We start from the raw sequence: 26,243 nt of genomic DNA, 5'->3' as shown, positions 1-26,243 counted from the left end.
CTGGATGCTGGAGCCTGCTAAATTAATCATATTAGATAACTTTGATGATCGATGAGTATTTCGTCTTCTGGACACAAAGCTGTGGTAACAGCGCCACCCAGTGTTGTGTTTTCTAGCTGCCGTCGCAGTCTGAATTCACGTGCGAAGGCACAGTAGAGAACAGCAGATAGCCTCCCCTTCAGCCAAAACACTTGAGACAAGTTTTCGTGGTTTTATCAGGTCACTCAGATATCTAAGGAAGAAAATGACTTGTGCACTGACATTCATAACGACCGGATATTATTTCAATATATTTTTGATATAATGAACCTCCTATCTTCATGTAAATTTTTAAAACGTCTTGCACTGTAAACCTTAGAGACAGAGGTGAGCATGAGCATAATCCTATCAAACAGCACTGACTGTAATGGTATATTGAAGCACTGATGAAGCTGCTGCTTCCTCTTCAGTTTCATACAGTATGTGTGTGCATACTTGTCTTAGCTTTCATCTGAATTCATAAAGTTGTAAAATGTCAAGTAAAGTAAATGGAACTTGACTGAACAAGAAGAAAAAAAATAAAGAAAAAAATAAATAAATAAACTGGAGGCTGTATTCAGTTTCCTCAAATTTGCACGTGGCGAGAGATACTAAGAGAGCACCAGAGCGCTGTGTCTCACTTTGTTTGCCTTTAATTCAGATTGTACAGTTTTCTTCTTCGTTTCATATTGAAATGTCAGGCATGAGTGCATAAATCATTGTTTCCTATGTTCAAGTGCTGTACAGGAAAACAGTGTTGCAGAACCATGCCAGATGAAGTTTAACACTAAGAACATTTAGCATGAATTAGAGGTTAGCCTACCTTAAAGGATTAAAATGTTATAGCAAAATGAGGAACATTTTAATGAAATCTGAGTGCTTTCTTTCCTTCCATTGATGCAACTACCACTTTCAAGGTCCAGAAAGGTATAAAGACATCATTAAAGTATGTCAATCCAGTGGCTTAACATCAACATTGAATGCACTTCTAAGAATGTTTGAATAAGGTCAATCTGCCTGTCAGAATCCTTGAAAATGCACCACGACAAAACATATGGTATAAAAAGGGTAAACTTCTTTTCGTAATTCTTCTTTTTTAAAGAAATTATCAGTTAAAAGAGATTAGATTTTTTGTTTTTGTTTTGTGCAACTTTATAAGGCATGGTTCAGTTCAGTTGTATAAAGCTTATAAATAAAATGCTATTTGCAAATAAATTAAAATAAATTAAATAATTGTACAAATATCAATAAGAGAAATGCAATTTTTAAAGCTTTGGCTCAGCATGGGCTAGATAATTTAGAACTACTTTAAATTAATGTTCTATAAAAATAAAGTAATAGGCTCAGTTGTTGAGCTTTTGAATGCAATCAACACTACAATTTCTGTAAAAATTGAATAGGATTAAGAAAGGACTTTTTTAAATATATTATTTTTATAATTTAAATTATTTAATTTTCTAATAAAAGTTAATTTAATAATAAATTTTTGTTTAGCGCATATTTTCATTTACTTCACAAATAAATAAATAAGTAAATAGGTCAATAACTTTTTGTTGTTGTTGTTAGTATATTAATTACCACAAGAGGGCAGCTGAGCATCAGTTATTGAAGCACTTCACAGTTAATACGGTCCACACCTATGGCAAAAGTCACAAGAATCGCGGTGATAAATCCACCATAGATGTGCTTCCAGTAAAGATTTAGTTTGTCAGGAGTAAGGTTTTGCAATCACTGACTTGTGCCTCTGCTTTTTTGCAGAACTCCTAATACATTTCATACATGTGCAGTTATGTGCAAATTGTTCTGCTCTGACACAATTGATGTATTAAGACCCATTTAATTACTGAACAAGTACCCCTGCTTTAATCAGTAGAGGTGCAAGTGGCTGTTTTCAGGCTCAAGTGGATATGACGAATTCTAATTCCGTCAAAATACCATAAACAAAACATACTCAATTCATGTGAATATACAAATGTAACTTTAATAACTTAGCCTGTTAAAGTTTGTCAAAAATGGCAACTGTGGTTTCATTGATGTTTTGGATAAAAGTCTAATATTCCCAACACGACATTAACAAAATGTTAGCTCTACATCCTGACCTTTAAATTAACAAAATGCATCGCGTGACAATTCAATCAGTGATAAACATTTCTTTTTCAGAGCAGTCAATATTAGATCCATGTTAATTTATGGAAAAAAAATGTTTATGGAATTAGTAATGAAATCAATAACCAAAAAGCCAATATTCATATTACAGAAATAAATCAAACTGGCTCTGAAACATTTGTAATTAAATATGTATGCATGAAGCAGTTTGACTGGGATATGACAGAAAATACACTCCACGTCATGATTCCCACCACCAGAGTCACCTGACATGCCAAACACTACGTCAGCGTGAGGACTGATTGGCCTTTCGATCTAAAGTATCGTATATATAAGAAATAATGACAAGCCATCATGTTAAATCAAGAGTGGTATATTAGTGCATCAGCCAAAAGAGCACACACTTCCATTACCCAGGAGCTCTTATTAACTTATATTTCTACTTTTAAGGGAGTCATAGCACAGCTTGACTTCTATAGATCAGCACAAAGCTGGACTGTACATGTGCAGCTCCCCAAATCCTCTGACCTGGGATTGCAAAGCACTTTAAGGACCCTTCGATTTTCTCTACTTCCATACTTCTCCTGAGAGAAAGCTCAGTCGAACATCATTCTTACAGCACAAAGATTCACCTAACCCCTAAGCCAAATCGCAACAGCCTTGAAATGTGAAATATCAACAATTGCACCATTGTATCATAAGCCTCACTTCCTTTGCCTTTTTTTCTTTGTTGATGTCTATATGGTTCACTTAAAAAAAGTATTAGTGCAAAATCATTATTGCAACTTTCTCAACATAACACAAACATATAGATCAGCAGCAGTTTCAAGTACGTCTAATAATGTAGCACATTTCTAAGCTGATCACAACAGAACTGCATGTGCAAAGGAGAACTGAAAACATACTGATGGGAAATGAGCTACACTCTTTAAAAATAAAGGTTCTTCACAGCAATGCCATAGAAGAACCATTTTTGGTTCCACAAAGAACCATCTCTTTCTTACCTTTTTGTGATCTGAAGAACCTTCTTTCGCCACAAAGAACCTTTTGTGAAACAGAAAGGTCCATCAGATGTCAAAGGTTCTTTTTGGGACCATTTAGACAAAAGGGTTCTTCTATGGCATCGTGAAGCAGCTTTATTTTTACGGGTGTAATGCAGACACCTTTATCTGAAAACAAACATTGAGTTATTAGCTTGACAATACTAGGAAGCGCAACTAGGAGATATTGTAAACTAAAAATAGCCTATTAGATATTGTAATGTTTTAGTTAATGTTTTCAATAAAATGGGGACTGATAGCATACAACTCAAAAACATAATGCAGTCACTTGACTGTGGTGTGGTGACTGCAAAAAAAATCTAATAAAAATCAACATGCATGGAGCGGTATGAACTAGCCTCCACTGTATGGCATCCTGTGTTGAATATGCATGTGTACTGCACCCCTAGTTTCCTTTATGAGGAAACGCAAGTGTTGAGGATCAAGTGGCTTTTATTTTAAGCAGCACAAAGCATAGAGAACAACAACTGAGTTCAGAGCATTCTGTTGCGTTTATGGGTCGGGGAGTCTGTGATGACATCGGCGCACTGGACCGAGGTCCGCTTCCTGGTGCCTGCGCTGCCAAGGTGGAGGGCCATCTCCTCAGATATAAAAGTGTTCAAGTCCACATCGTGCAGTCCGTTCCTTCTGCGCCCTGCATTTGAGCTGCCACTGACATGAGTCGGAGAGCCGGGAGTGCTGGAGCGGACGCTGATGCCGGCCATTGCACCACTAAGTCCTGGAACCAAAGATGAGATTTAATGCACATGCTTTCAGGTTTCATCACGTGCACCTCTTCACACTTTAAAAACACTGAGCAACTGTCAACACCACATTCGCTACCCATGAATAATAATACACCTTAAAGATGTGGTGGGTTTAACTGAACGCAACTTCATGTTTCCAGTGTATTGCAGTGATGCTATGTTTGTAGAGTTATGAAAAGAGTTCTAGGTGTAGGTATACTGTCCTTGAACCTGAACCATGCCTGCCAGCCCTTTACAAATAATTCTCATAATGATTGGCAAAAACAAGAATGTTAAATCAACACATAATTTTTTTACATTTTCTGTGAGATGAATACATATATCCGCTTGTTAAGTCGTGCAGCAAGAAATGTCATTTCCGGGTCTAAGACTCCACTCGTTTCAATTGAGAATACCATCTCGCTTAAGAGCACTATTTACTCTTATTACACATACAAGCAAAACTTATGAAAAAAAAAAAAAAAAAACAGCATACACTAAAGTCTACAGATGCGATTATCTTAACGATTTACAAAAGATGAAACACTGTCTGGCCATCTGGGATTTTGGAATGGCGATAAAGGTTATGATTTGAATTTCATTGTGTGTGTAAATTAGCACCATTTGTTGTTTTCTTGTGGTACAACATACGTAGAGCGCCTGGACCCGGAAGTGGTGATGACCCTGTCAGACTTAACAAGCAGATAACATTATATAGTAGTCAATAATATCAAAATAATAATCGCCATGTGTCAACTACAAAGTGCAATCACTAAATGTTAAGACAAATAGGCACACTGCATTGGACGATCATGCTCAGTCGGCTATATCTTAACTGTGAGCGGGCAGTGATATTTACCATGTAGTGCTATGGCCTCACAGAATGGCTGTAAATCAGTCTCTACAGATGATACTGTGTCTGATGATGGTGGTCGGTTGGTAGACATGACAGTCAGTTTGGGGGCTGCTCTAGAAGTCCTTGGTGGTGGCGTTTTACCACAGAGGAAACTTATCAAATCCTCCCTTCGTATAGTTCTCCTTCGCTTTTTGACCCAGGCCAGAACATCTTTATTACGTCGCTGATGACCAATCTGGATTCCTAAGTCAAAGCTCCTCTTGTGTGCATCTACACTTTCTATTGAACAGATCACAGTCGGAAGCAATTACATATGCAATGTATTCAACAGTGTTGGGCTCTAGATATGTGTAAACTCGTATATGCAATGAATTACCTTTGTAAAGATTAGTCACTGCTGTTGCAGCGTTCTGAAATGGAGACCACAATGACAGTCCCTGCTGATGACAGACTCGGTCTGCAATACAGGAATAAAGTCGTGGATGCTCATGTGATATTAAAGAAAGACAACAGAGATAACTAAAATATTGCCAGGAAAGCATTCAGATAGGATTTCTATTGTTAACCTTTACACTAAAGGAAACTGATAGAAAATACTTTTTCCATCGGTGTAGACAATACACAATGAATTCTGCTGTTTTTGCAATGGGTTAAATCATGTCTATGCCATTTAGATGGAGTTATTAAATTAAATGTATGCATTTAGCAGGCACTTTTATCCAAAGCGACTTACGATGCATTCAGGCTAAAAATGTTTACCTAACATGTATTCCCTGGGAATCGAACCAACAACCTTGCGCTGCTATGGTTATAAAGTCCCTAACCATACTTACCATTCTACGCATTCGTTGAGCACATCATAATTAACTTAAAAGCTATATATAAATATATAATAACACTAAATATCTATTTATATAAGGCTTATACTATTGCAGTTTAAACAAAAAATAACCCCCATATTACTTAATGTTGACACAAATATCCGCAATGATTTTGGGGTAAAAGAACTCTCTCCGAGTTCAGATATCCCTTGTGCTAACTAAACAATGGCTGTGTCTCAAACCCTATTGAGAAACGACATATTAGTGTGTCATAGGTGCTCGAACGTGCCTCTTTTGCACAATGGTTAGGCATTTAAGTACACTTGGTTTTGAAACAACTACAATAGAACATATGCTAGCTCACTAACCGGCAGGGCTTTGTGTCAAAATTGGTCATTTCTTACGCCTGTAAAACGTAAATGTTCAATACAGAACAGTTTAGCCGAGTGGAGTGAAAAAAAACTCATGTTTGAGGGCTAGCTAGCCGGCTTTCCGACTAGCCGGTTAGCAAGGCCAATATAACAACAACGAACAAACTGTCAAACACAGCCAGACCGGCGCGGCTAATGCTAACGTTAGTTATCATTCACACGGTGAAAAAACAAGAATAAAACGCTGCTTTTGGCACTTTAGTGGCCAAATGACACCGATATGGGATTTTTAAGTCGAAAGGCGTGGTTCAGTCTAGAAACAACGCGTTTACGCGATATTTTTCTAGAAGCGGACGGCTTTTGTAGCCGAGCCACTAAAGTCCGAGGGCCGCGGATGGGGTCTCTTTCTCTGCGTACAGACCTTTATAAAGTTGCGCCACAGCAGTAGCGGAATTCTGGAAGAGATGCCAGAGTTTCTCCTGGTTCTGATCCACCTCCTCCTCGGTCGGTTCTTCCGTCTCGGCCTCCGCGAGGCACTGGCGCTCCCATTTGGAGAACCAGTGCTCGGGTCCGTGTTCGTGGATCTCCGCTTCGCTCTCCTCCTTCTTCTCCTCCATGATGAATTCTGAGAAACTTCGGTCAACTTCTGCTCGGTTTTTGAGTGATTTCTTGCTCTCGTGGGTCAGCTGGCGTTCTTGAAATCAAACACCACCGGATAAATGTCGTTTAATGTCCTTAGTTCTGGAAGTACGGGTTTGTGTTAAAACGAAATTACGTGAAATGTTTTGTCTTTTGTGACGCCGAAATCTAATTACCCAGGACTGTTGCTGTCCAGCCCGGTTAGAGGGTCGCTTTTGCCCTGCGCAGTTTCAGGCATCCCTTAATGTGGGCGGATCAGATTTAAAACACGCCTGCTTAGTTTTGCGCATGCCTCCAAATACCTACATGCTAACGTTAGATTTTTTTTAATGCACACGTTTAATTATTTTTGTAACATTTGCATTTTTCCCTTCAAAGAGTTTAAAAAGGCATGGTTAAAAAATAAAATAAAAAATATATTTGTAGAATAAATATGGGCCTATCACAAAATATTAAGATTTATTTTTTTCTTTTGCTTTTCTTTTGTTCATTTTAGATCGGATAGATAGTAACAATAATTTAAATATAGAATCAGAAAGAGCTTTATTGCGAAGTTGCTTACACACGCAAGGAATTTGTCGTGATGACAGTCGCTTCCAGAACACAGACAGGTTGAGAAATGACAAGACACAGATAACAAAATAAAAATAACTGAGTAAAAATAAATATGTAAAAACAATACACAATAGACAAAAAAACAGAGATCAGGCCAAAGGCACAAGCGAACTATGCGCTGTTCCCACCAGGGGGCTCCCAAGAGTGCAAGAAATTTCAGCGTGATTTATTTTATTTATTTATTTATTTATTTATTGTGTCAATGGACAATGGTAATTATAAAAACGCAATATTAAATAATTAATCTAATAGTATGTATCATCCATAGCGAGTGTAAAATAAAAATACGCGAGTGAATCAGCTGAACTGTTCCGCGAGTCATTGTCATGACACTTTTGACAGTGATAAATATTGTAGCAATGGACCATAGACTGCATAAAAACAGCGAAATGAACGATCTGAAAAGAAGATGTCAAAATAGATCTGTGCAGGTGATGCAGAGTTAATTCAGAGTAACAAACCTACAACAGCGACAAGTCTGCTGGCTAAATATATTTAGGAGCTCCCGCATACCATTAATAATTAACATATTTATTCATACTTTAGTACACTAAAAGTAAATATATATATATATATATATATATATATATATATATATATATATATATATATATATATTGGTATAATAGTCATTTTATAATAAATCCATAAGCAAGACATGACTTTTTCATCTTAAAAGTCTTTTTTACTATGAATAAAAAGTTAATCTTAAAAAAAAAAAAAAAACTCACAACTGTAGTGTTAAATATGATATAGACTTTTTAGTGTAAATGTGCACTATGGAAGAACAGTGGGTACAGGACTGTGTATTTTTCTTTTTTATTTTGTTATATTTATGTATCTTACTCCAGCCAGGCAACCAATGTTGGCAACCCCAATACAATATAATATAAAGTTTTACTAAGTTTTGTCTTCTGTGTAAAAAACCTTTCCTGGGTATATATTTTTTATAATAAAGCAATTCTGTTTCATAAAATTGGTACTAATAACAGCTTTACATTATTTACCTTAGTCTACCTTTGGGGTTTTGCTGTTATATTCCAATATCATTATGCCTCAGTTAGCTAACTATAGATTAAGAGTTGTTGTTGTCTGCTGGTTTATTTAGCTACTACACCACTTTAAGTGCAAAGTGCAAATTAACACCTGACCACTCTTGTGAGTTTGCTTCTGTTACAATTAAAAATCATAGAAGGGTAAAAGCATTGGTATGATGTAAGCAAAATGGTTACAACAAGTAAAATTGATAATAGATGTGTTATATTTATAGTGTGGATAATCACGGAGGGGCCCCCAAATAAAATTCTGCTTAGGGCCCCATAAAGGCTTGGGCTGGCCCTGACATACAGTATATATAATATAGATACATACACATATCTACATATATACAACCATACATTAATTCTGATTTTGAAAAAAGAAAACACAAGGCAAGCATATTATAATTTGAAATGATATATATATATACATAATAGGAGGAAGGGGGGGGAACAGAAATATTAATCTATTATTAAAAAAATAATAATTAAGATGCAGTGGTCTCCTTAAACAAGTCACTAATGCAGCAGCAATAAGTTCTGTATCTAAGGGAAATTATCTCAAACTTTTTATTTTAGATATTTATATAACTATTTATACAACTTGATGGAGAACTAAAACACATCACATGAAAGCTTGGGGCCACAGTGATGTAGAATATAAAACGAATGTATTCAAGTATAATATAAAACAGCACACAAGTGGTGGTGACAAGTGGAACTTTTTGGACAAGTAATTTTGATAAAATAATGAGAAAATGAAATTCAATATGGACCATCTAGCTTTCAAAGCGGAAATGTTGGGGGTTTTTCCATGAAGAAAATAAAGGGGGGATATGTTCCTCGCATGTCTGAAGAAGAATCAATAAGCTATTATTATTTGTATTTTTTTTATAATTGCTGAATAAAATCATAAATTACAATTCCGTAATTTTATAGGCCTACAACACACATACTGCATAGGCAATGGGGGTGCTGCTGTCAGTAAAATAAATAAACCAGTAAAATATTTAAAAAACAACAACAAAAATATAGGATAAACGCTTTAAGGTAGAATAAACTCTTGCGCGAGGCGCTCGTGCTGTGCGCCACAGTTTGCACCTCCATGCGGATGTGACATTACAGAGAAGAGCGCGACCGCCATTTTGAGTTTTACCTCAAACTGAACTGATCATAAACCGGGGAGCGGGTGAGAGAGGCTCTGGCCGTGACCGGGCAAAATTACCTTGCTCTTTTGAATAGATTTTTGGGATGCCGCTTCAGGGTGAAACTGAGCGTTAGATGTTCAGGTTTGTTTCACTTGTGATAACGGCTTGGAGAAACGTGGGCATCTTTGTGAATTTGAACTTCTAAATGAGTGCGATTTTAGAGACATTAGAGTCTGGTTTGAATGGATAGGTTTTTCTCTCGCTCCCCCCCAGAAGAGGGACAATCGGAGGAGCACACGGACTGGAAATATTGCAGGGAAAGTTGTATTTAAAAGAATCTATCGGAGGCGTAGTCTTTCTTATTTTCTCACTTTTACTAGCTTCAGCTGGGCCATCTGTGTTTTCCCCGGCTGCATGCTGGTGTGAGTTGCATTCGCTCCGCACTTCTACGAGGGGAAAGCCGGGGCTTCATTCATCGGGCCTTCGTTAAACAGAAGCTAGAGGCCGCCGACTATCCTTAACGTTAAACCCCTTCACCCAGGCGCCGAGATTGGGCGAATAGCGAGCAAATACGTCCGCGTTTCTCTGCCTGCTCCACCACCGGCCTCCCTTCCTCCATCTCCGGCACTGACAGCAGACAAGGCCGAGGTCGTCTTGGTGCAGGCCCAGCCGCAAAGGCTCGACCTGTTTACTCCACCTCCGCGTCCTCCGACTCCCCAGCAGCCACTGCCCGCGGAACAACCACCAGACCAGCACGAGGGAGACAAAGAGCCCAGGCATCACCCCATCGTAACAGCCGCCGACATGAACCACCATCACACCCAGCAGCAGCAGCAGAAAGCCGGCGAGCAGCAGCTCAGCGAGCCCGAGGACATGGAGATGGAGGGTACGTCAAGGCCTCGAGCGAAAACCAAACGCTCACAGCCTTTCATTTAACACTTCAGCCAACATTAACTCACCCAGCCAGATATTTAACTACTTCACTTTTCAAATGCGAGCCACTGTGTCGCATGTTGTGACCCCGATAGCTTGTTAGCCAGCAGCTAACCGTTTACTTGCCTCGCAGCATGCGGAGTTTAACCAGTCAGCAAAAAGTCCATCATATTTGATTTACCTCATCATCTGACTTGCATTACACTGCAACGTTGTTATTAAAACCCGTGTATCGTTTGTTTTACTTAAATTATGCTGTTTATGTGACCGTTATTTAAGATGAAATGTCTTCTTTTAGCGTTTGCCTAATTAGGTTATATGATGCCTGCATTAACGTGGCGCAGACCAATCTTTAAGCTCTTCTGTTTACTAAACTGTAAATTGTAACGTGTAAGGAGCCCATCGGTTACACCTGTAGATCCTGTGGACAACTTTTAAAAAGCATCAATGCTCACAGATAAGCTAGTTATTTTCCCGAACGAAATCGTATTTGGCGTGCAGAATGTATACATGTAAGTCAATATTACGTTAACGTTACACAGTTCGTGCTGTGAGTTGTGATTGAATGGCTTTCTGCAATAGTCAGCAAATCCATGTGTCCCGCCAACGTGTTTTTTTATTTATTTTTTTTACTGTTGAGTGCTGGTGGAGTCAAGTAAACAGCATCAGAGGATGATTGCTGGACAACAGCACCATTTTGAACTGATTCGCTCCTGAGCTGCATACACGATGACATGCTTTCTGTGCGATACCTGATCAGTTAAGTTGAATTTAGCGGTTTCATTGTCTTATTAATGTGTTTCTGTTGTTATTGCCTTTGGATGCATTTCGCATAGGAAGTGTTGTGGCTCGATGGGGGAGTGGATGGCCGTTTTATTCCAAGATGGTGGACTGTATTTTGCACAGGTCGGTTTCTGTGAGGCCTGCTTGCGTCGGTGTTTGTTTATATCTGGGTGACGGCGTGGCCTGCAGCGCGTCATGGCTCACCAAAGGATCCTCGAAACAAGTAATTGATTTGCTCATCGGATAGTGTAGGATGACACGGTTTGCCGAGAATAAGAGCTCTGTTTGCGGAGGGAGACGTTAGCAGCGCGGCTATATGTGTGTGGAGGGGGAGGGGGGTAAACGATCGGATCAACTCAAACCAGTCATTAACGTAGCCTCTTTTCCTCATTGACAGCTTTATTATTAATAATATGGGGGGAGTACCCATGCTGTCGGTTGTAAATAAGATTTGATGCGTTTTAGGCAGACTGTGTGTCAGGACTAGCGCGTGGGGATCCGCCGACGGCGCGCGGGGATTTTCTGCTGCTTCATTGTATAACGAGTCATGCTGTGATGCCGCTCGCCATTTTTAATGATTACGGCTCCCTTGGCTGTTTTTATTTTTATGTTTTGGGGGTCGTGCAAACACGCGATCGCGATGGAAGCATTTTAAAATGCAGTGGAAGATGGCTGTGTTTTTTTTTAATCGTTGCATTTAGGACATTAATCTTTGTGCTGCGTTTCATCAAAGTTCTGCAGTGCACGTGTGGGGGCGTTTCAGCTGCTGCTGCTGCTGTCCAGTGATCCGCACTAGACCTTTCAATACAATGCACATAATTACACAACTTACCACAGGCCTAGGATTGAGCAAAGGAAACTCTAAATGGTGCTGTGAAGCCTGTTTTTTAACAGCAAAATGTCGGGTTCACATTGCATCTTTATTTTTTTTCTAGCCAAGAACCACCCACTTAGACGGGTCGGGAACAGAAACAGTTTTTGTTTTTACATGCGTTTTTTGCTGTCTTCACATTCACTTATTGGAAATGTCCTTTCCGCTTCTAAAGTGACCGTGTTCAAGTGCTTTGTTGCCTGAAAGAATCTGAATCATACAGGACGTAACACCATTGAATCTTATCAAAAGGCAAAATGTATTGAAGATGTGTAGTTAATATCCAGTAGAATAAAATGGCTATTTATTTGTAGACGTATACATGATAGTAATGGCTAGAGAAAGCCAGACATGTAGGTATTGTGGGTAAAAATGAATAAAATTGTCACTACAGCTGTAGTTTTCTCCCGTGCAATGTTTAAAGTTTATGTTCTGTCCAATTTCTCAAACTCTGGTATCAGAAATATGAGTGTCCCAATCGTAAATGGGACTTTAGAGACATATATGCATACGTATTAAATACATAGTATGAGGAATGCATCATCTTTGCATCATGGGCTTTTGTGAACATAATTTCAGATGCCTTGGGTAGTGCTTCAGAATCTTTAGTTACAGATGCAAATTTTGCTTTGTCACTGTTAGTTTTCAGTGGTTTTTAACTGTGGTCTTTTTTTTTTTTTTTTATAAAACATACATATATATGAGGTAGTGTACATGAAGTAAGTAATTGTTATATGTAGAGCAACACTTGCTTAATTCTGAATGATCATGATTAGTATTTTGCTGAAAGATGTTCCTGGGTGAATTTATTTACCTGTTAATCAGAGTGAGTTTGCAAGAAATTTTATGGGAATAAACCTCATGCATTATAGCACTACAATTGATAAGGGTCGGTCTTGTTTTGTTTTCATAGCTGGGGACCCAGATGATCCTCCAAGAATTCCCCAGAATCCAGTCATCAATGGGAACGTGGCTATGGCGGACGGACACAACAACACAGAGGAGGACATGGAGGACGGTAAGCACCATGCATGCATCAGCACCATGCATGTTTATTTATATATGTATATACACTTCTTTTGTGTGTTTTTATAGTTTTTCGAGTTTTGAATGAAAGTGCATCTGCAGATCTAACAATTATTATTTATTTTTTTTTATACAACACTTCATAACAGACACAAGCTGGCGCTCAGAAGCCACTTTCCGCTTTGTGGTGGAGCGCTTTAGCAGGCTGAGTGAGTCTGTTCTCAGCCCACCCTGTTTCGTGAGAAATCTGCCCTGGAAGATCATGGTGATGCCTCGCTTTTACCCAGACAGACCTCACCAGAAGAGCGTTGGATTCTTCCTGCAGTGCAATGCGGAGTCAGACTCTACGTAAGCAATCGCTGCCATTACATTTTCTAGTTTAGAGATCTCAGTGATGACCTTGAATTAACTGACTCCTTTTCTTTGTGCTAATAGTAAATACTCTTTGGCTTTTTTTTTTTTTTTTTTTTTATACATATTTAGCATTCTACCTCCCTTTAAGGAACCAAACCTTATTTGTTCCTCATTTGTAGGTCCTGGTCATGTCATGCTCAGGCCATGCTCAAAATAATCAACTACAAAGACGATGAGAAATCCTTTAGCCGCCGCATTAGTCACCTGTTCTTCCACAAGGAAAACGACTGGGGCTTTTCCAACTTCATGTCGTGGAGTGTAAGTTGACGTGTTTCGTATGAATGTGTCTGCTGAGCTGGTGTTATCAGAGGTGAACATCTAATTAGCTTATATTGGTTGATTTCAGGATGTGACTGATCCAGAGCGGGGCTTTGTGGAGGATGATAAGGTCACTTTTGAGGTCTATGTTCAAGCTGATGCACCTCACGGTGTGGCGTAAGTCCTTTCTTATATTTTTACTGATGTCTCAATGTTGCTGAGCTTTTGCAACAGTAGCTGACGTCACCATTTTACTTGCAGCTGGGATTCAAAGAAACACACTGGTTACGTGGGGCTGAAGAATCAAGGAGCCACGTGTTACATGAACAGCTTGTTACAGACTCTCTTCTTCACAAACCAGCTTCGGCGGGTGAGAAATCTGCCTTGCATTATCAGAATCAGAAGATAAATTTTTTTTTGTTATTCCTGCAGAATGCACTTTGTACCAGTTGACATTTGCTTTGGATTTGAGAACGGTCTGGCTGCAGACTTGCACTCTTAGACACTTGTGCATCCGCTAGCGATGTCACTTGCAGCCTTTATTTATTTATTTATTTTTTGTTCTATTTATTGATAACTTTTTGTTTGAATCTCTCAACATTTTACAACAGTAGCCAGGTGGTGAAGACAAGAAAAAAGAAACTAAATTACAATGTCACTTGCAATCGCCACTTGCACGTCCCTTGCAATCAACACAAATCGTGCGTGTAGCCAATGGAGACGATGCTTTGGTGGTGATTAAACGATTACAAATAATTTAGTACTATAACGTACAGGGTCCTGCAAGAAAAAGACAAGACCGGCAAATCCAGTAGCGGAAGTGCAAGTGTCTGAGAGTGCAAGTCTGCAGCCAGACCCTCTTGATTTGCTCAAGTAAATAACTATTAAAAATACAATTCCTACTTGTAAATTGTTTTCGATAGCCTTTTGTAATTCCAATTAAATATAACCTACTCTCCAACTGCATCCCTTACCTAACCGAAGTGGATGCATTACTGCAGTGATGAGAGAAGATGCAGTGTGCGATCAGGTGCAGCAAAGTGTGGCAGTATTTTGGTTCTTATTAGAGTCATACATCTCGCTGGATGGGGATACACTTTATGGTGGAAAGAAAATGTGGAAAAAAACTATCCTGCTTATCGTAGCTGGTGTCATTGTGTCCCTGTGCTTTTCTCCACAGCAAACCCTGTTATTAACAGGCTAAACTTTTCACCACTTGTTTAATTGCCATGATTTTATCGTCTTATTCTTATTACGATTTTATACACTGCTATTTAAAAGTTTGGGGTCAGTAAGATTGTTGTAAAAATGGTTCTGAACGAAGTCTCCTTTTGCTTATCAAGTCTGCAGTTATTTGATCAATCAGTAAAAAGACTTCAGTGTCATTTGATCGGAAGTCATTGTAATATGCTGATTTGATGTGTATGTGAATACATTTCTTCAGGTTCTTTAATCAATATGAAGTCATAAGAACAGCATTTATTTGAAAACATGCATGCATTATTTGAATATTGATGTTTTATTGCATGTTCGTTATATAATATGTAATAGTTTTCAGAAGAAAAGTACAGGTTGATGCTGTGCATGTGACGGAGAACTTTATTTGTTTTTGCTTTGTAGGCAGTTTATATGATGCCTACTGAGGGAGATGATTCCTCTAAAAGCGTTCCCCTTGCCCTGCAGAGGGTGTTCTATGAGCTCCAACACAGTGATAAGCCTGTTGGGACAAAGAAGCTGACTAAGTCTTTTGGGTAGGTTCTTTTTTGAATGTTCAGTTTACAAGCACTGAATCGGGCACTGATATACGAAACGTCTGCCAGTTGACATTCTTGAGCGAGACGTGAAGTGCGAGCTTCATGTTTTTCCTCGTCGTTGTCTTTTAAATGTCTTAGTCTTTAATGCTCAGTAGTGGATGTTCTTGCTAATTTTTCTGGATTCCAAATCCATTTAATCCCCGATTTTCTTTCCAGTTAAGTGTGCTATTTGTACATGCTTCTAATTATTCTAGCCATGATGCAATAAAGGCTTTTTATGATTTTGGGTCAACTTTGAGTGCCCTGGCCATGAACCTTTAAGTGAACATATTCATTTTATTTCTTGTAAAATCCAAAACTACATGCGTTTGTTTCTTGATTCCACTTCTTACTGGTGGGAATCTATAGAGAACAGCCTTTTAACAAGAACTTCTAAAACATTGCAAGCAATAAATAAATGTGTGTCTGTTTCCTCAGATGGGAGACTCTAGACAGCTTCATGCAGCATGATGTGCAGGAACTGTGCCGAGTGGTGAGCAGCCTGATCTCCATGGGTCCCTTTGGATCTTTCTCTTTTAACTTCTTGATCATCTGAGGGATTTGTCATGTCAGATTCAATGAGTGTGATTTGGGTCCAACCGTTGTGTGATTTTTGCCAATTTTAGCTGTTGGATAATGTGGAGAACAAGATGAAAGGAACTTGTGTGGAGGGCACAATCCCAAAGCTCTTCCGGGGGAAGATGGTGGTAAGTCACCGGGACTCTCTCTGTGGTTTCGTTCTGTATCAGATTCATTTATTCAGCCTCAGCACATTTGGGTGTTTTCTCCTCCATTTCAGTCCTACATCCAGTGTAAGCATGTGGACTACCGGTCAGAAAGAATTGAGGATTACTACGACATCCAACTCAGCATTAAAGGAAAGAAAAACAGTAAGTGTGGCTTTCTCTGATTTATTGTCTTGCTGTCCTCCCTTCTGTTCCGGAAAGGCCTTCCTTGTATTGTGGTCTATAAATGTATGAGTTTTCTGTCATCTTGGAACTTAATTCCAAGACCAGATTGGCTAATTCTGCTCAGACTGTTTCAGATGCCATTTAATAATGTTGTGTAGGACTGCATTGTTTCCGGATGTACTTGTGTTGGGGTGTGTTACTAACACTCCTCCTCTGCCCTGCAGTCTTTGAGTCATTCAAGGATTATGTGGCAGTGGAACAGCTGGATGGGGATAACAAATACGATGCAGGGGAGCATGGTCTACAGGTGAGGGGTTTGCATACATCACCCTCCAATGCTAACCACCCTAAAAGTGTGGTCACATTTACCTTTGTACGGTGAGATGCAGTCATCTCAAAAGAATCTGGAATTGCATGTGAGGGACATGAGGCAAAAAAAATTGCCCACTTGGATTGCACAACTTTTAACATGGAAGTTTATAGTGTTTACCAATATAAAGCAGCAGTATCAATTGACATCTAAGTGGTGCATTGATACCCCATTGACAGTCTCCAACGGGCCTACTTAAATTTGCTGAGGTCTTGCTGATGTGACCATGGCTTAACTCTCTATAAAATAATTGATATCTTATTGTGGCTGATCTGTATATTAGTTTTGACTTATTTGAGTTTTGACTGGTTCATTTGTCTTCCAGGAAGCAGAGAAGGGTGTAAAGTTCCTGACCTTCCCTCCTATCCTGCACCTACAGCTCATGAGGTTCATGTACGACCCTCAGACAGACCAAAATATTAAGATAAACGACAGGTAACTATTTTAACCACCACTAAATATGGAATCATTTCTGTGAAATAAACATTGTGATTTATGGGTGGTCTGAATAAATGCATGTCCTGCATAGAGGGCAGATTAAGCTCTTAAAATATCTTTGTGAGAGTGACTCATCGAAATGATAACTTACTTGAATATGGACTGGAGGCTGCTTTTAAGATGCACTCTCTCCTATTATCTTTCTGGCATAATCTCTTGCTCTTTCACTCATGATGTTGGCTGAGCCTGATACTTGATGTTGTGCCCTGCAGGTTTGAATTCCCAGAGCAGTTACCTCTGGACGAGTTTCTGCAGAAGCCAGATGTGAAAGACCCGGCCAACTACATTCTCCACGCTGTGCTGGTGCACAGTGGAGACAACCACGGGGGTCACTACGTCGTCTACCTTAATCCTAAAGGAGACGGCAAAGTGAGTGTCACCGCACCAATAGTGAGAACCTTTTACTTCCGGGGTCCCTAATTTTTCTGTTCGTGGTTAAGGGGTTGGGATTACATGGAATGTTTTGTCAGTATTTGTAAAGTATAACCTTAAAGCATTGGAGGGCTCCAGACTGAAAATGAATTTTGGTGTTTTATGGACATCAACAATAAAAATAAGAAGTGACTGTTTTCATTGGTAATAATAAGAAATGTATTTTGAGCATCAAATCTGCATATTAGAATGATTTCTAATAATGGATTACTTGACATTGAAGACGGGAGTAATGGCTGCTGAAAATTCAGCTTTGCCATCACGGGAATACATTACATTTTATTACATATTCAAATAAAAAAAAAGTAAATTCTAATGATGATAATCAACATATTAATTTTCTTTAAACTGTATTTTTGAATAAATGCAGCCTTGGTGGAGTATAAGAGACAAAAAAAAAAAAAACTGTCTGTCCAAATTCAATTGTTGTTCATATCTGTTGGGAATCCGATCACGTTTAGCAAGTGTGAATGTAAAAAAAACAAAACACATGAAGTATGGTTTTTACTAGTACTTTTCAAGATGCATTCATATGTGGTTTGAATTCCTGTTCAAATCGTATTTCTGGAAATCCGTTCCAGTCTGACCAAAGATTTGTTTAGCCCTATGTCACTTTCTGACGGCAGGTAAAATATAAAGACATAAACCAAAAAAGCATGCTGAATGTCTTTACAGAAACAAGGTTGTCTTGTGTGAAGTGCACGTCAAGCAGAAAATGACATTATACAGCTGGTCTGTCACACCTCTTTGAGTTTTGAGATCGGCGGAGACAGCATCATGTAATAAATCCACACATTCCAGCTTCCTACCTTTCTGCCACTGCCTTATAAGATGGCAACATTTTGTTATGTTCTGAGACAACATCTGCATTGCAAACTGTATTGCTGTTATTGTTGTTTTAACATAGGCATAATTTGTTGCCATAGAAACCAATGCAGATATTCAGTAAAAGAGAGCGTGCCACAGGACACAAAAATCAGATCTGAACAGTTGTGATGCATAATGTGGACAGTCAGTCATTTAAATCAGATTCCAAAAGGAAACCCAAATATTCAGATTTGTACTGACAGTCTGAAGAAGGCTTTGTTGACACCAAATATTTGACTGGTAGTGTATTTGTTGAATATGAAAATTGTTTTTAAAATATACTTGAAACTTTGTCATCTTGATGCTATAGACTTTCTTGCATTGTAAGAAAAGAAAAGTGATGTGATTTGACGTGGCCAAGTATGGTGACCCATATTGGCGCCCGGGGAGCATTTAGAGATTCATTCAGGGTATTGCCGGCCCGAGACTCAAACCCACAACCTTAGGGTTAGGAGTCAAACTTTCTAACCATCAGGCCATGACTTCCCCATGGCCTCAGTGACAGAGTTTGCATGCAGAGTTCTGGCTTGTGGTCCATTCCTCATTCTCTTTTCTAGTTGTTTCCTATTTCTCCTGACTTCCTTGTCAAATGAAAGTTTAGAGGCCAATAATAAGTTTAAAACGTTTACGTGGAACAAAATGTACAAAATTCAAATATTTACAATGTTATGTAACACTAACAAAAATGTGGTTTATTATTTTTTTTTTTTTAAATGTCAGGTGCAACTCAGGTGCTGGTGCCACCTGTTTTCATGTTAGTCTGGAGCCCTGCATTGTATTTATATTTACTTCTAGTGTTTAGTCTGGTGGCAAACATTGTGACTTTTGTTTGATCTCTTGTGGTTTATGAAATTCACTCCCACATGCCTTCATAATGTTTGTTTGTTTGTTCCCTGCTGCAGTGGTGTAAATTTGATGATGACGTCGTTTCACGGTGCACTAAAGAAGAGGCCACTGAACACAATTACGGCGGTCACGATGACGACTTGTCAGTGCGTCACTGCACCAACGCTTACATGTTGGTGTACATCAGAGAGTCCAAGCTTAGTGAGTGCCATTATATATACACATACAAACCTATTTACACCTCCTGTGAGGTTAATTCACTTTTTATTTTTGTTTTTTAGCTTGAGGTAAATTCACTTTGTGACTGAATAAGTGGCTGGCACCTGTAGACACCACCCTGTTTTCCCTGTGCTCATAAGTGCTGTTGTCATGTCCAGGTGAGGTCTTGCAGCCGGTCACAGACATGGATATTCCTCAGCAGCTGGTGGAGAGGCTGCAGGAGGAGAAGAGGGTGGAAGCTCAGAAGAGAAAGGAGAGGCAGGAGGCACACCTTTACATGCAAGTGCAGGTAAGGTGTCATAATGCCCGATTAAATCAGTCGCTCTTAAATATTCAAACCTCCTTCTAAATGGAAGATGTTTTGGTCCACTTGGTGTGGCAGGTAAAATGGGTCACTTTAGGTCTTGTTTGCATAGACTTTTCAGTTTAGATCTTTAGAGTGGGCGTTGTTGAATAATTCTATGCTACTTTGTGTTTCTGTTTAACAAATACTAACTCTTTGTTCTTGCAGATGGTGACAGAAGACCAGTTCTGCGGGCATCAGGGCAACGACATGTATGATGAAGAAAAAGTCAAATACACAGTGTTCAAAGTTCTGAAGAGCTCCACTCTGGCTGAGTTTGTTCAGAACCTTTCACAGACCATGGTGAGACTCCACTTGGCACAATTTATTTATAAATGTATTCATTCCCAATACAAAATGCCCTGCCAAAATATCAGCCATTAATACTTGAAAAGCAACTATAGATTTCTCGTTCAGCAAATTGTCAGTTGGCAACAACCACGTTTTTTTTTTTTTTTTTTGTTTATGGTTTTATATGACTGATAATGAAGTGAACTCTCCTACCTAACCTTTTTCAAAATCTGCCCTTCAATGCAGTTATTAATATTTTGATTTGTTTCATAGTGACAATCATCCAGCTGTGTAAAAATGAGCTTTTAACATCACACAGCAAATGTGTGAGCAAACAGCTAAAAGATAATCCTGCTACAGTAATCACATTATTAATTATTGCTTCATCAGTGCATTCTGGGAGCTTACAAATCCTTAAAGCAGCAGTATTGTCTATTATGAAAAATCTGTTAGGCTAGTTGGAACAATCTCAATGTCAAGGTGTCTTTATTAGTACCCAAGAGTAACACGCACACACACACACAAAAATATATTTAATTTATATGTATGTCTAAAATATTTGGAACTTGTTCTAGCTTTTTAGGTTGCTTGTAAATTGACATTTGTTGGTATTTACATTTATTTAATATCAGATTAGTTGCATTTGTTTTCTGGTCTGTCCATGAAGATGCACTGTTTTTCCTCCAGGGTTTCCCACAGGACCAGATGAGACTGTGGCCAATGCAGGCCAGAAGCAACGGGACTAAACGGCCGGCTATGTTGGATTATGAAGCAGATTGCAACAAGTCTGTAAGTCTGTGTGCTCATGTTTTTAAACACTCATGTTTTTTTTTTAAAGTCATTCTTGTTTCTTGTGTTGCTCTGTATGGGAGAATAAAGCTGTTCATTTCAATGTCACAAACAGATGATCGACTTGAGCGATAACGAGAACCCATGGACAATATTTCTGGAAACCGTAGATCCAGAAATGGCCGCCAGCGGTGCAACGTTACCCAAGTTTGACAAAGACCGTGAGTTTCGACATGTACATACATTCAGAACCATTTTATGTTTTGTTTATTCTTACTGAAGAGTAAAATGGCCTACAAAACCTTTCCAGTTCTGATAGCATCAAACTTTTAACCCGGTTTTCATTTTCAGATGATGTTATGTTGTTCTTGAAGATGTATGATCCAAAAACCAGAAGCTTAAATTATTGTGGACATATCTACACGCCTATATCCTGTAAAATACGTGAGTAATCAAAGCTATGTATAATAGGGTTGTTCTCATTAAACAGTAATGATAGTCAGTCCTTTCTGATTCTTAATCCGTTCTAACCTTGACCCAAACAGGAGGCTTGCTGCCCGTTATGTGTGAAAGAGCAGGGTTTCAGCAGGGAACTAGCCTTATCCTCTATGAGGTAAGACTGTTGGTTTACACTGTATTCCTAATCATCCATTTATTCATTTGTAGTCTTGTACAGAAAGTGGTTATTAGAGATGCATGATATGCCTGTAGTAATTGTGGTTTAAACCGGTTAAAGGACTCCTGTGATGCTAGATTTAAAAAAAAAATTAAGTCAATTTAGTCACCCTAGTCAATGTAGTTTGATTTTTATTTCACAATATTACAGTTTATGGTCAAATAAACATGGCCTTGGTATGCATAAGAGACCTCAAGCTGTTGAGTCTTGGTTTATTACATGCATTCTTAATGTAAATGTGTGCCATGAGCTTGATATTAGGAATATATATCGCTAAAACATGGTGCATTCTGTGTTACAGGAAGTTAAACCGAATTTAACAGAGCGAATACAAGACTACGATGTCTCCCTGGACAAGGCTCTGGATGAGCTGATGGATGGAGACATAATTGTGTTCCAGAAGTAAGTATTCGTTGTCTTATTTTCTAAATTCATTTCGCAGCACTTAACGGGGCCGTGATATTGATTGTTCTTCTGATGAATGGCCACTAGGGACGATCCTGAAAATGAAACCAGTGAGCTGCCTACTGCAAAAGACTACTTCAGAGACCTGTACCACCGTGTGGATGTCATCTTCTGTGACAAGACCATTCACAATGACCCAGGCTTTGTTGTGACACTGTCAAACCGAATGAACTACTTCCAGGTTAGTAGATAAGTAGATAAGAATGCTGATCTACCGCCAGAAACCTCTGGAATATCATCTCATCATAATTCATTTATTTTCAGGTGGCAAAGACTGTTGCGCAGAGGTTAAACACTGACCCTATGCTCCTGCAGTTCTTCAAGTCACAGGGGTACGTCTTTTAATTTTCAGTTTGGTGTGACGTCTTTCCCTTATGTTTTTATCCATAAACTTGCATTTTTCTTCTTCTTCCTCTCAGGTACAGAGACGGCCCTGGAAATCCACTCAGGCACAACTATGAAGGCACTCTCAGAGACCTGCTGCAGTTTTTCAAGCCCCGGCAGCCGAAGAAGCTCTACTACCAGCAGGTAAAGGAGAGCTCTTATCTTCCTCTAAGGGAATATGAGATCTTCCAAGCCGTCACGTTCCGGGTATCTGATTTATTCATGGTTTTGCCTCCCCACAGCTCAAGATGAAGATTACAGACTTTGAGAACAGGAGGAGTTTCAAAGCCATCTGGCTCAACAGTATGTTTCGAGAGGAGGTAAGAAAGTCCTACTCATTTGCATAATGTATGTTTCCATAATGTTCTGCACACTTATCAGTGGGAGTGTTTTCTCTCCCTCACATTAGGAGATCACACTATACCCCGACAAGCATGGCTGTGTTCGGGACCTTCTGGAGGAATGCAAAAAGGCAGTGGAACTCTCCGACAAAGGCTCAGAGAAGCTGAGGTCTGTCTGTTCTTAATTCAGTGCACTTTTCATTAATCAAGCATTTCCATATGCTAATAGTCTTTATTATTGTTATTCAGCATCTGCTTTGAGAGGTCTTTAAGGTACTTGAGTGCAGTAAAAAATTGGTGTTTAGTGGTGTTTTTTTGTTTTTTTTATCTATATGCTCCATTTATTTTGTGAGGTTTAGATAATTTAAAAGCCTGGTTAGTGTTGGAATTTTCTAGTAATCCGTTACTAGTTTAATAGTGTATGGAATTTTGGTAAAACATGTTTTTGAAAAGCCTCAACAAGGCTGTATTTATTTAGTCTTCACTTGTCACATCCTTCAGAAATCAGTTTAATATGCTGATTTGGTGCTCAAGAACCATTGGTGTGTTTTACCAATGTTGAGTGTTCTTTGAATAGACGGTTGAATATTTTGCTCCATTTAAAAAAACTTTAACTGAGCCCAAACTGCACATGTACATAGCACTTTAAAGGCCAGGCATTGTGATATTGTAACATTTCTTACAGTTAAACTGACAGGTTTAAAAGTTCTCACAAACATGGGGTTCGTGTGACAATGCTTTTAAAATGTATTGTTTTTATGACTTGTTGGATGAGAAAAGATAACAGACTGATATATCTGATATATCAGCCAATCATGCATTAGTAACTCAATGACTCTGCTGCGGATCTATTATATGAGTTGCTCTGACCAATTTTCTAATCCCTTTCACTGGTCACTGCTATTATTAACGGTGTCTTTTTTGCCCTCTCTGTAGGCTGTTAGAAATTGTCAGCTACAAAATTATTGGGGTTCACCAGGAAGATGAATTGCTAGAATGTTTATCTCCAGCAGCCAGTCGAACGTTCAGAATAGAGGTAAGAAAGAGCTCATACACATACACGCCAACCCTCAAAGCGCATCATTCGCTGATGTCCACAACAAAGGATCTGTTCCCTAGTGAAAACCTCTTAAAATGATTTGGCATCGGAGTTGTCACTTTTATTTGAGGATGCTGTTCCCCCTTAAAACAAGTTCGATCTCTTTTGTGGCAGGAAATCCCTCCTGACCAAGTGGACCTGGACAAGGAGAATGAAATGCTGATTCCAGTTGCACATTTCCACAAGGAAGTCTTTGGGACATTCGGAATTCCCTTTTTGCTCAAGATCCGTCAGGTGTGTTAGCTGAGAGCTTTGTGTAGGCGGGCAGCTGTCGTTTGTTTGCCGTGTAGGTGGACGGCTGTCATTTGTTCGGTTTGGATGTCGTGTCCGTTTTAATGCATGCATTTATTGTGGCAGGGGGAACCCTTCAGAGAAGTGATGAAGAGAATTCAGAGCATGCTTGACATTCAGGAGAAGGAGTTTGAGAAGGTAAGAGAAGCTTTACAAATGAGTCAGATGTAATCACAATGTGTCGGTGAATTGTCCAACCTGGAAATATTTTGCACATTAACCCTTAAATGCATTCCTTTTGTCACTATTGCTATGTTGTGTTTTATTATGTTTTCCTGCAAGGCTATTGAATTTTATTGAATTTGCATTGTCTTTATAAACTGATGGGAAAGCATTATTCATAATACTACCTTGGACTTAAAACAAAAGATTGAATTAAGTAATATCCTTGAGACTTGAAATGGTTTAATGGCTCAGCAAGTGCATAATTCAACTATTATTGTCACTTGATGGTGGACCTAAAATATTGATCTTAACAATGGTAAAAAAAAAAGATTTTTAGTTATGTAGTTTTTTTTATTTTAGCTGCATAGGATATGCTCGCATGATTTAAACTTTTTCGAGTTGTTTGTTAAAGAAATTGTTTATCTATAAATGCTTTTTTATAATTACTTGACAAAAATATTGTATTATATATTGAGTCAAATTATTTCATGGAAAAGTACAGTTTTTTTCACTGTTTAGCACCTGAATTATCAAAGCATACTTTCCATACAGTTTTAATAATCTACAGGTGCACCTAAAAAAATGTGAAATATCATGGAAAAGTTTTTTTTTTTTTTTTATTCAAAAAGCAAATGTTCTTACATTCTAGACTAATTGCACACAAACTAAAATATTTCAAGAATTATTATTATTTTTATTTTTTTAAATCTGATGATTACGACTTGCAGCTTAGGAAAATAAAAACATTCTGTATCTCAAGTCAGTCAAGTAATTAAATTTTTTAATTAAATTACAAAAAATAAAGAACTTTTCCATGATATTCAAATTTTGAGATGAACCTGTAATAAAAAAAAAAGTTGTGCTTTATTTTTTTTGTACTTATACTCCGTCAACTTAAAACAGTTGACATGAAAACAAGTTTAAACCTGTATTTCATTTTCTTTTAGTTCAAGTTTGCAATAGTGATGATGGGCCGGCACCAGTATATCAACGAGGAAGACTACGAGGTGAATCTGAAAGACTTTGAGCCACAGCCAGGTATGTTACGATCTTCTGACCTCTGACATCTCAATAAGTACACACTATGTTTATGTATGTGCCAACTTTACTATGTTCGGTCCTTTCTCAGGGAACATGTCCCACCCGAGGCCATGGTTAGGGCTCGACCACTTCAACAAAGCTCCAAAGAGAGGTCGCTACACGTATCTGGAAAAAGCGATCAAGATCCACAACTGACAAGTCCCCGCTCTAACCGACCATACTAAAGACTTTAACCAAACCTCTTGTGTGCACCACTTTTAACACCTGCTGTCTGGGTACACAAGCACCATGTATGAAGTCTTCAGTGAATGGAGTGACTGCTGATGCTCCTGTTTTCCTTTTTGAGGCTGTTCGATTTGGCTTCTCTAACTGTTGACTGCCTATTGGTCTGGAAGAATGAATTGGATTTTAACAAGGGGGAACAGTATGTCCTAGACTTTTGTTTTGATTTTTATTTTGTTGTTGTTTTTTTTTGTTTTTCTTTTTAAGTTAGGGTTTTTTTTTTAAAAATGTGTTATGGCAAGAAAGCTGCTGCATTGTGAGGTGGAAGCGATGGAGGAGTTTGTCATTTTACAGAAGAATTAAAGGATTCCTCCATCCTTCAGCAAAAAAAAAAAAAAATCACTGCAAATGGCTGAGGCTTTTGCTAGTTGCCCTGACATGGTTGTCTATTTTCTGGTCCCTTAGCGCAACTAGTCAATTTCCATGTTTACACGATTCTTCTTTCTCACTTCGTTTGG

General features: G+C 38.6%; 2 protein-coding genes across 5 annotated transcripts; one reads left to right on the top strand and one right to left on the bottom strand.

Annotated features, from left to right (window-relative positions):
• Positions 1 to 1,839: 1,839 nt before the first annotated feature.
• LOC113043124 (UPF0472 protein C16orf72 homolog) lies at positions 1,840 to 6,850 on the bottom strand. Its single transcript, XM_026202311.1, has 4 exons — positions 6,380 to 6,850; positions 5,143 to 5,223; positions 4,770 to 5,045; positions 1,840 to 3,903 (listed from the first exon to the last, which is right to left on the bottom strand). The coding sequence occupies exons 1-4, from the start codon at positions 6,573 to 6,575 to the stop codon at positions 3,659 to 3,661; spliced, it is 798 nt and encodes a 265-aa protein (XP_026058096.1). The 5' UTR covers positions 6,576 to 6,850; the 3' UTR covers positions 1,840 to 3,658.
• A 3,049-nt stretch (positions 6,851 to 9,899) lies between these two features.
• LOC113043097 (ubiquitin carboxyl-terminal hydrolase 7-like) lies at positions 9,900 to 25,904 on the top strand. Of its 4 annotated transcripts, none has more exons than XM_026202277.1 (31): positions 9,900 to 10,283; positions 12,898 to 13,002; positions 13,160 to 13,358; positions 13,544 to 13,682; positions 13,771 to 13,859; positions 13,944 to 14,052; positions 15,303 to 15,433; positions 15,914 to 15,968; positions 16,102 to 16,182; positions 16,275 to 16,365; positions 16,611 to 16,693; positions 17,082 to 17,191; positions 17,467 to 17,644; positions 19,456 to 19,600; positions 19,777 to 19,907; positions 20,130 to 20,264; positions 20,940 to 21,041; positions 21,157 to 21,262; positions 21,393 to 21,485; positions 21,587 to 21,654; positions 22,019 to 22,119; positions 22,210 to 22,363; positions 22,447 to 22,514; positions 22,602 to 22,710; positions 22,809 to 22,886; positions 22,976 to 23,076; positions 23,844 to 23,943; positions 24,121 to 24,240; positions 24,364 to 24,435; positions 25,410 to 25,500; positions 25,592 to 25,904. In XM_026202277.1, the coding sequence occupies exons 1-31, from the start codon at positions 10,202 to 10,204 to the stop codon at positions 25,696 to 25,698; spliced, it is 3,333 nt and encodes a 1,110-aa protein (XP_026058062.1). In that variant the 5' UTR covers positions 9,900 to 10,201; the 3' UTR covers positions 25,699 to 25,904. The 4 variants fall into 4 exon arrangements, with proteins under 4 accessions (XP_026058062.1, XP_026058034.1, XP_026058053.1 ...); XM_026202249.1 differs by having other exon boundaries at positions 10,064 to 10,283; positions 17,467 to 17,623; XM_026202268.1 differs by lacking the exon at positions 9,900 to 10,283 and adding an exon at positions 10,963 to 11,089.
• The last annotated feature ends 339 nt before the right edge of the window (positions 25,905 to 26,243 follow it).

This window comes from Carassius auratus, chromosome 3 (assembly GCF_003368295.1).
Source record: "Carassius auratus strain Wakin chromosome 3, ASM336829v1, whole genome shotgun sequence".
NCBI lineage: Eukaryota > Metazoa > Chordata > Actinopteri > Cypriniformes > Cyprinidae > Carassius > Carassius auratus.
Note: the sequence above shows the minus strand (reverse complement) of the source record. Positions and strands in the feature narration are given on the sequence as shown.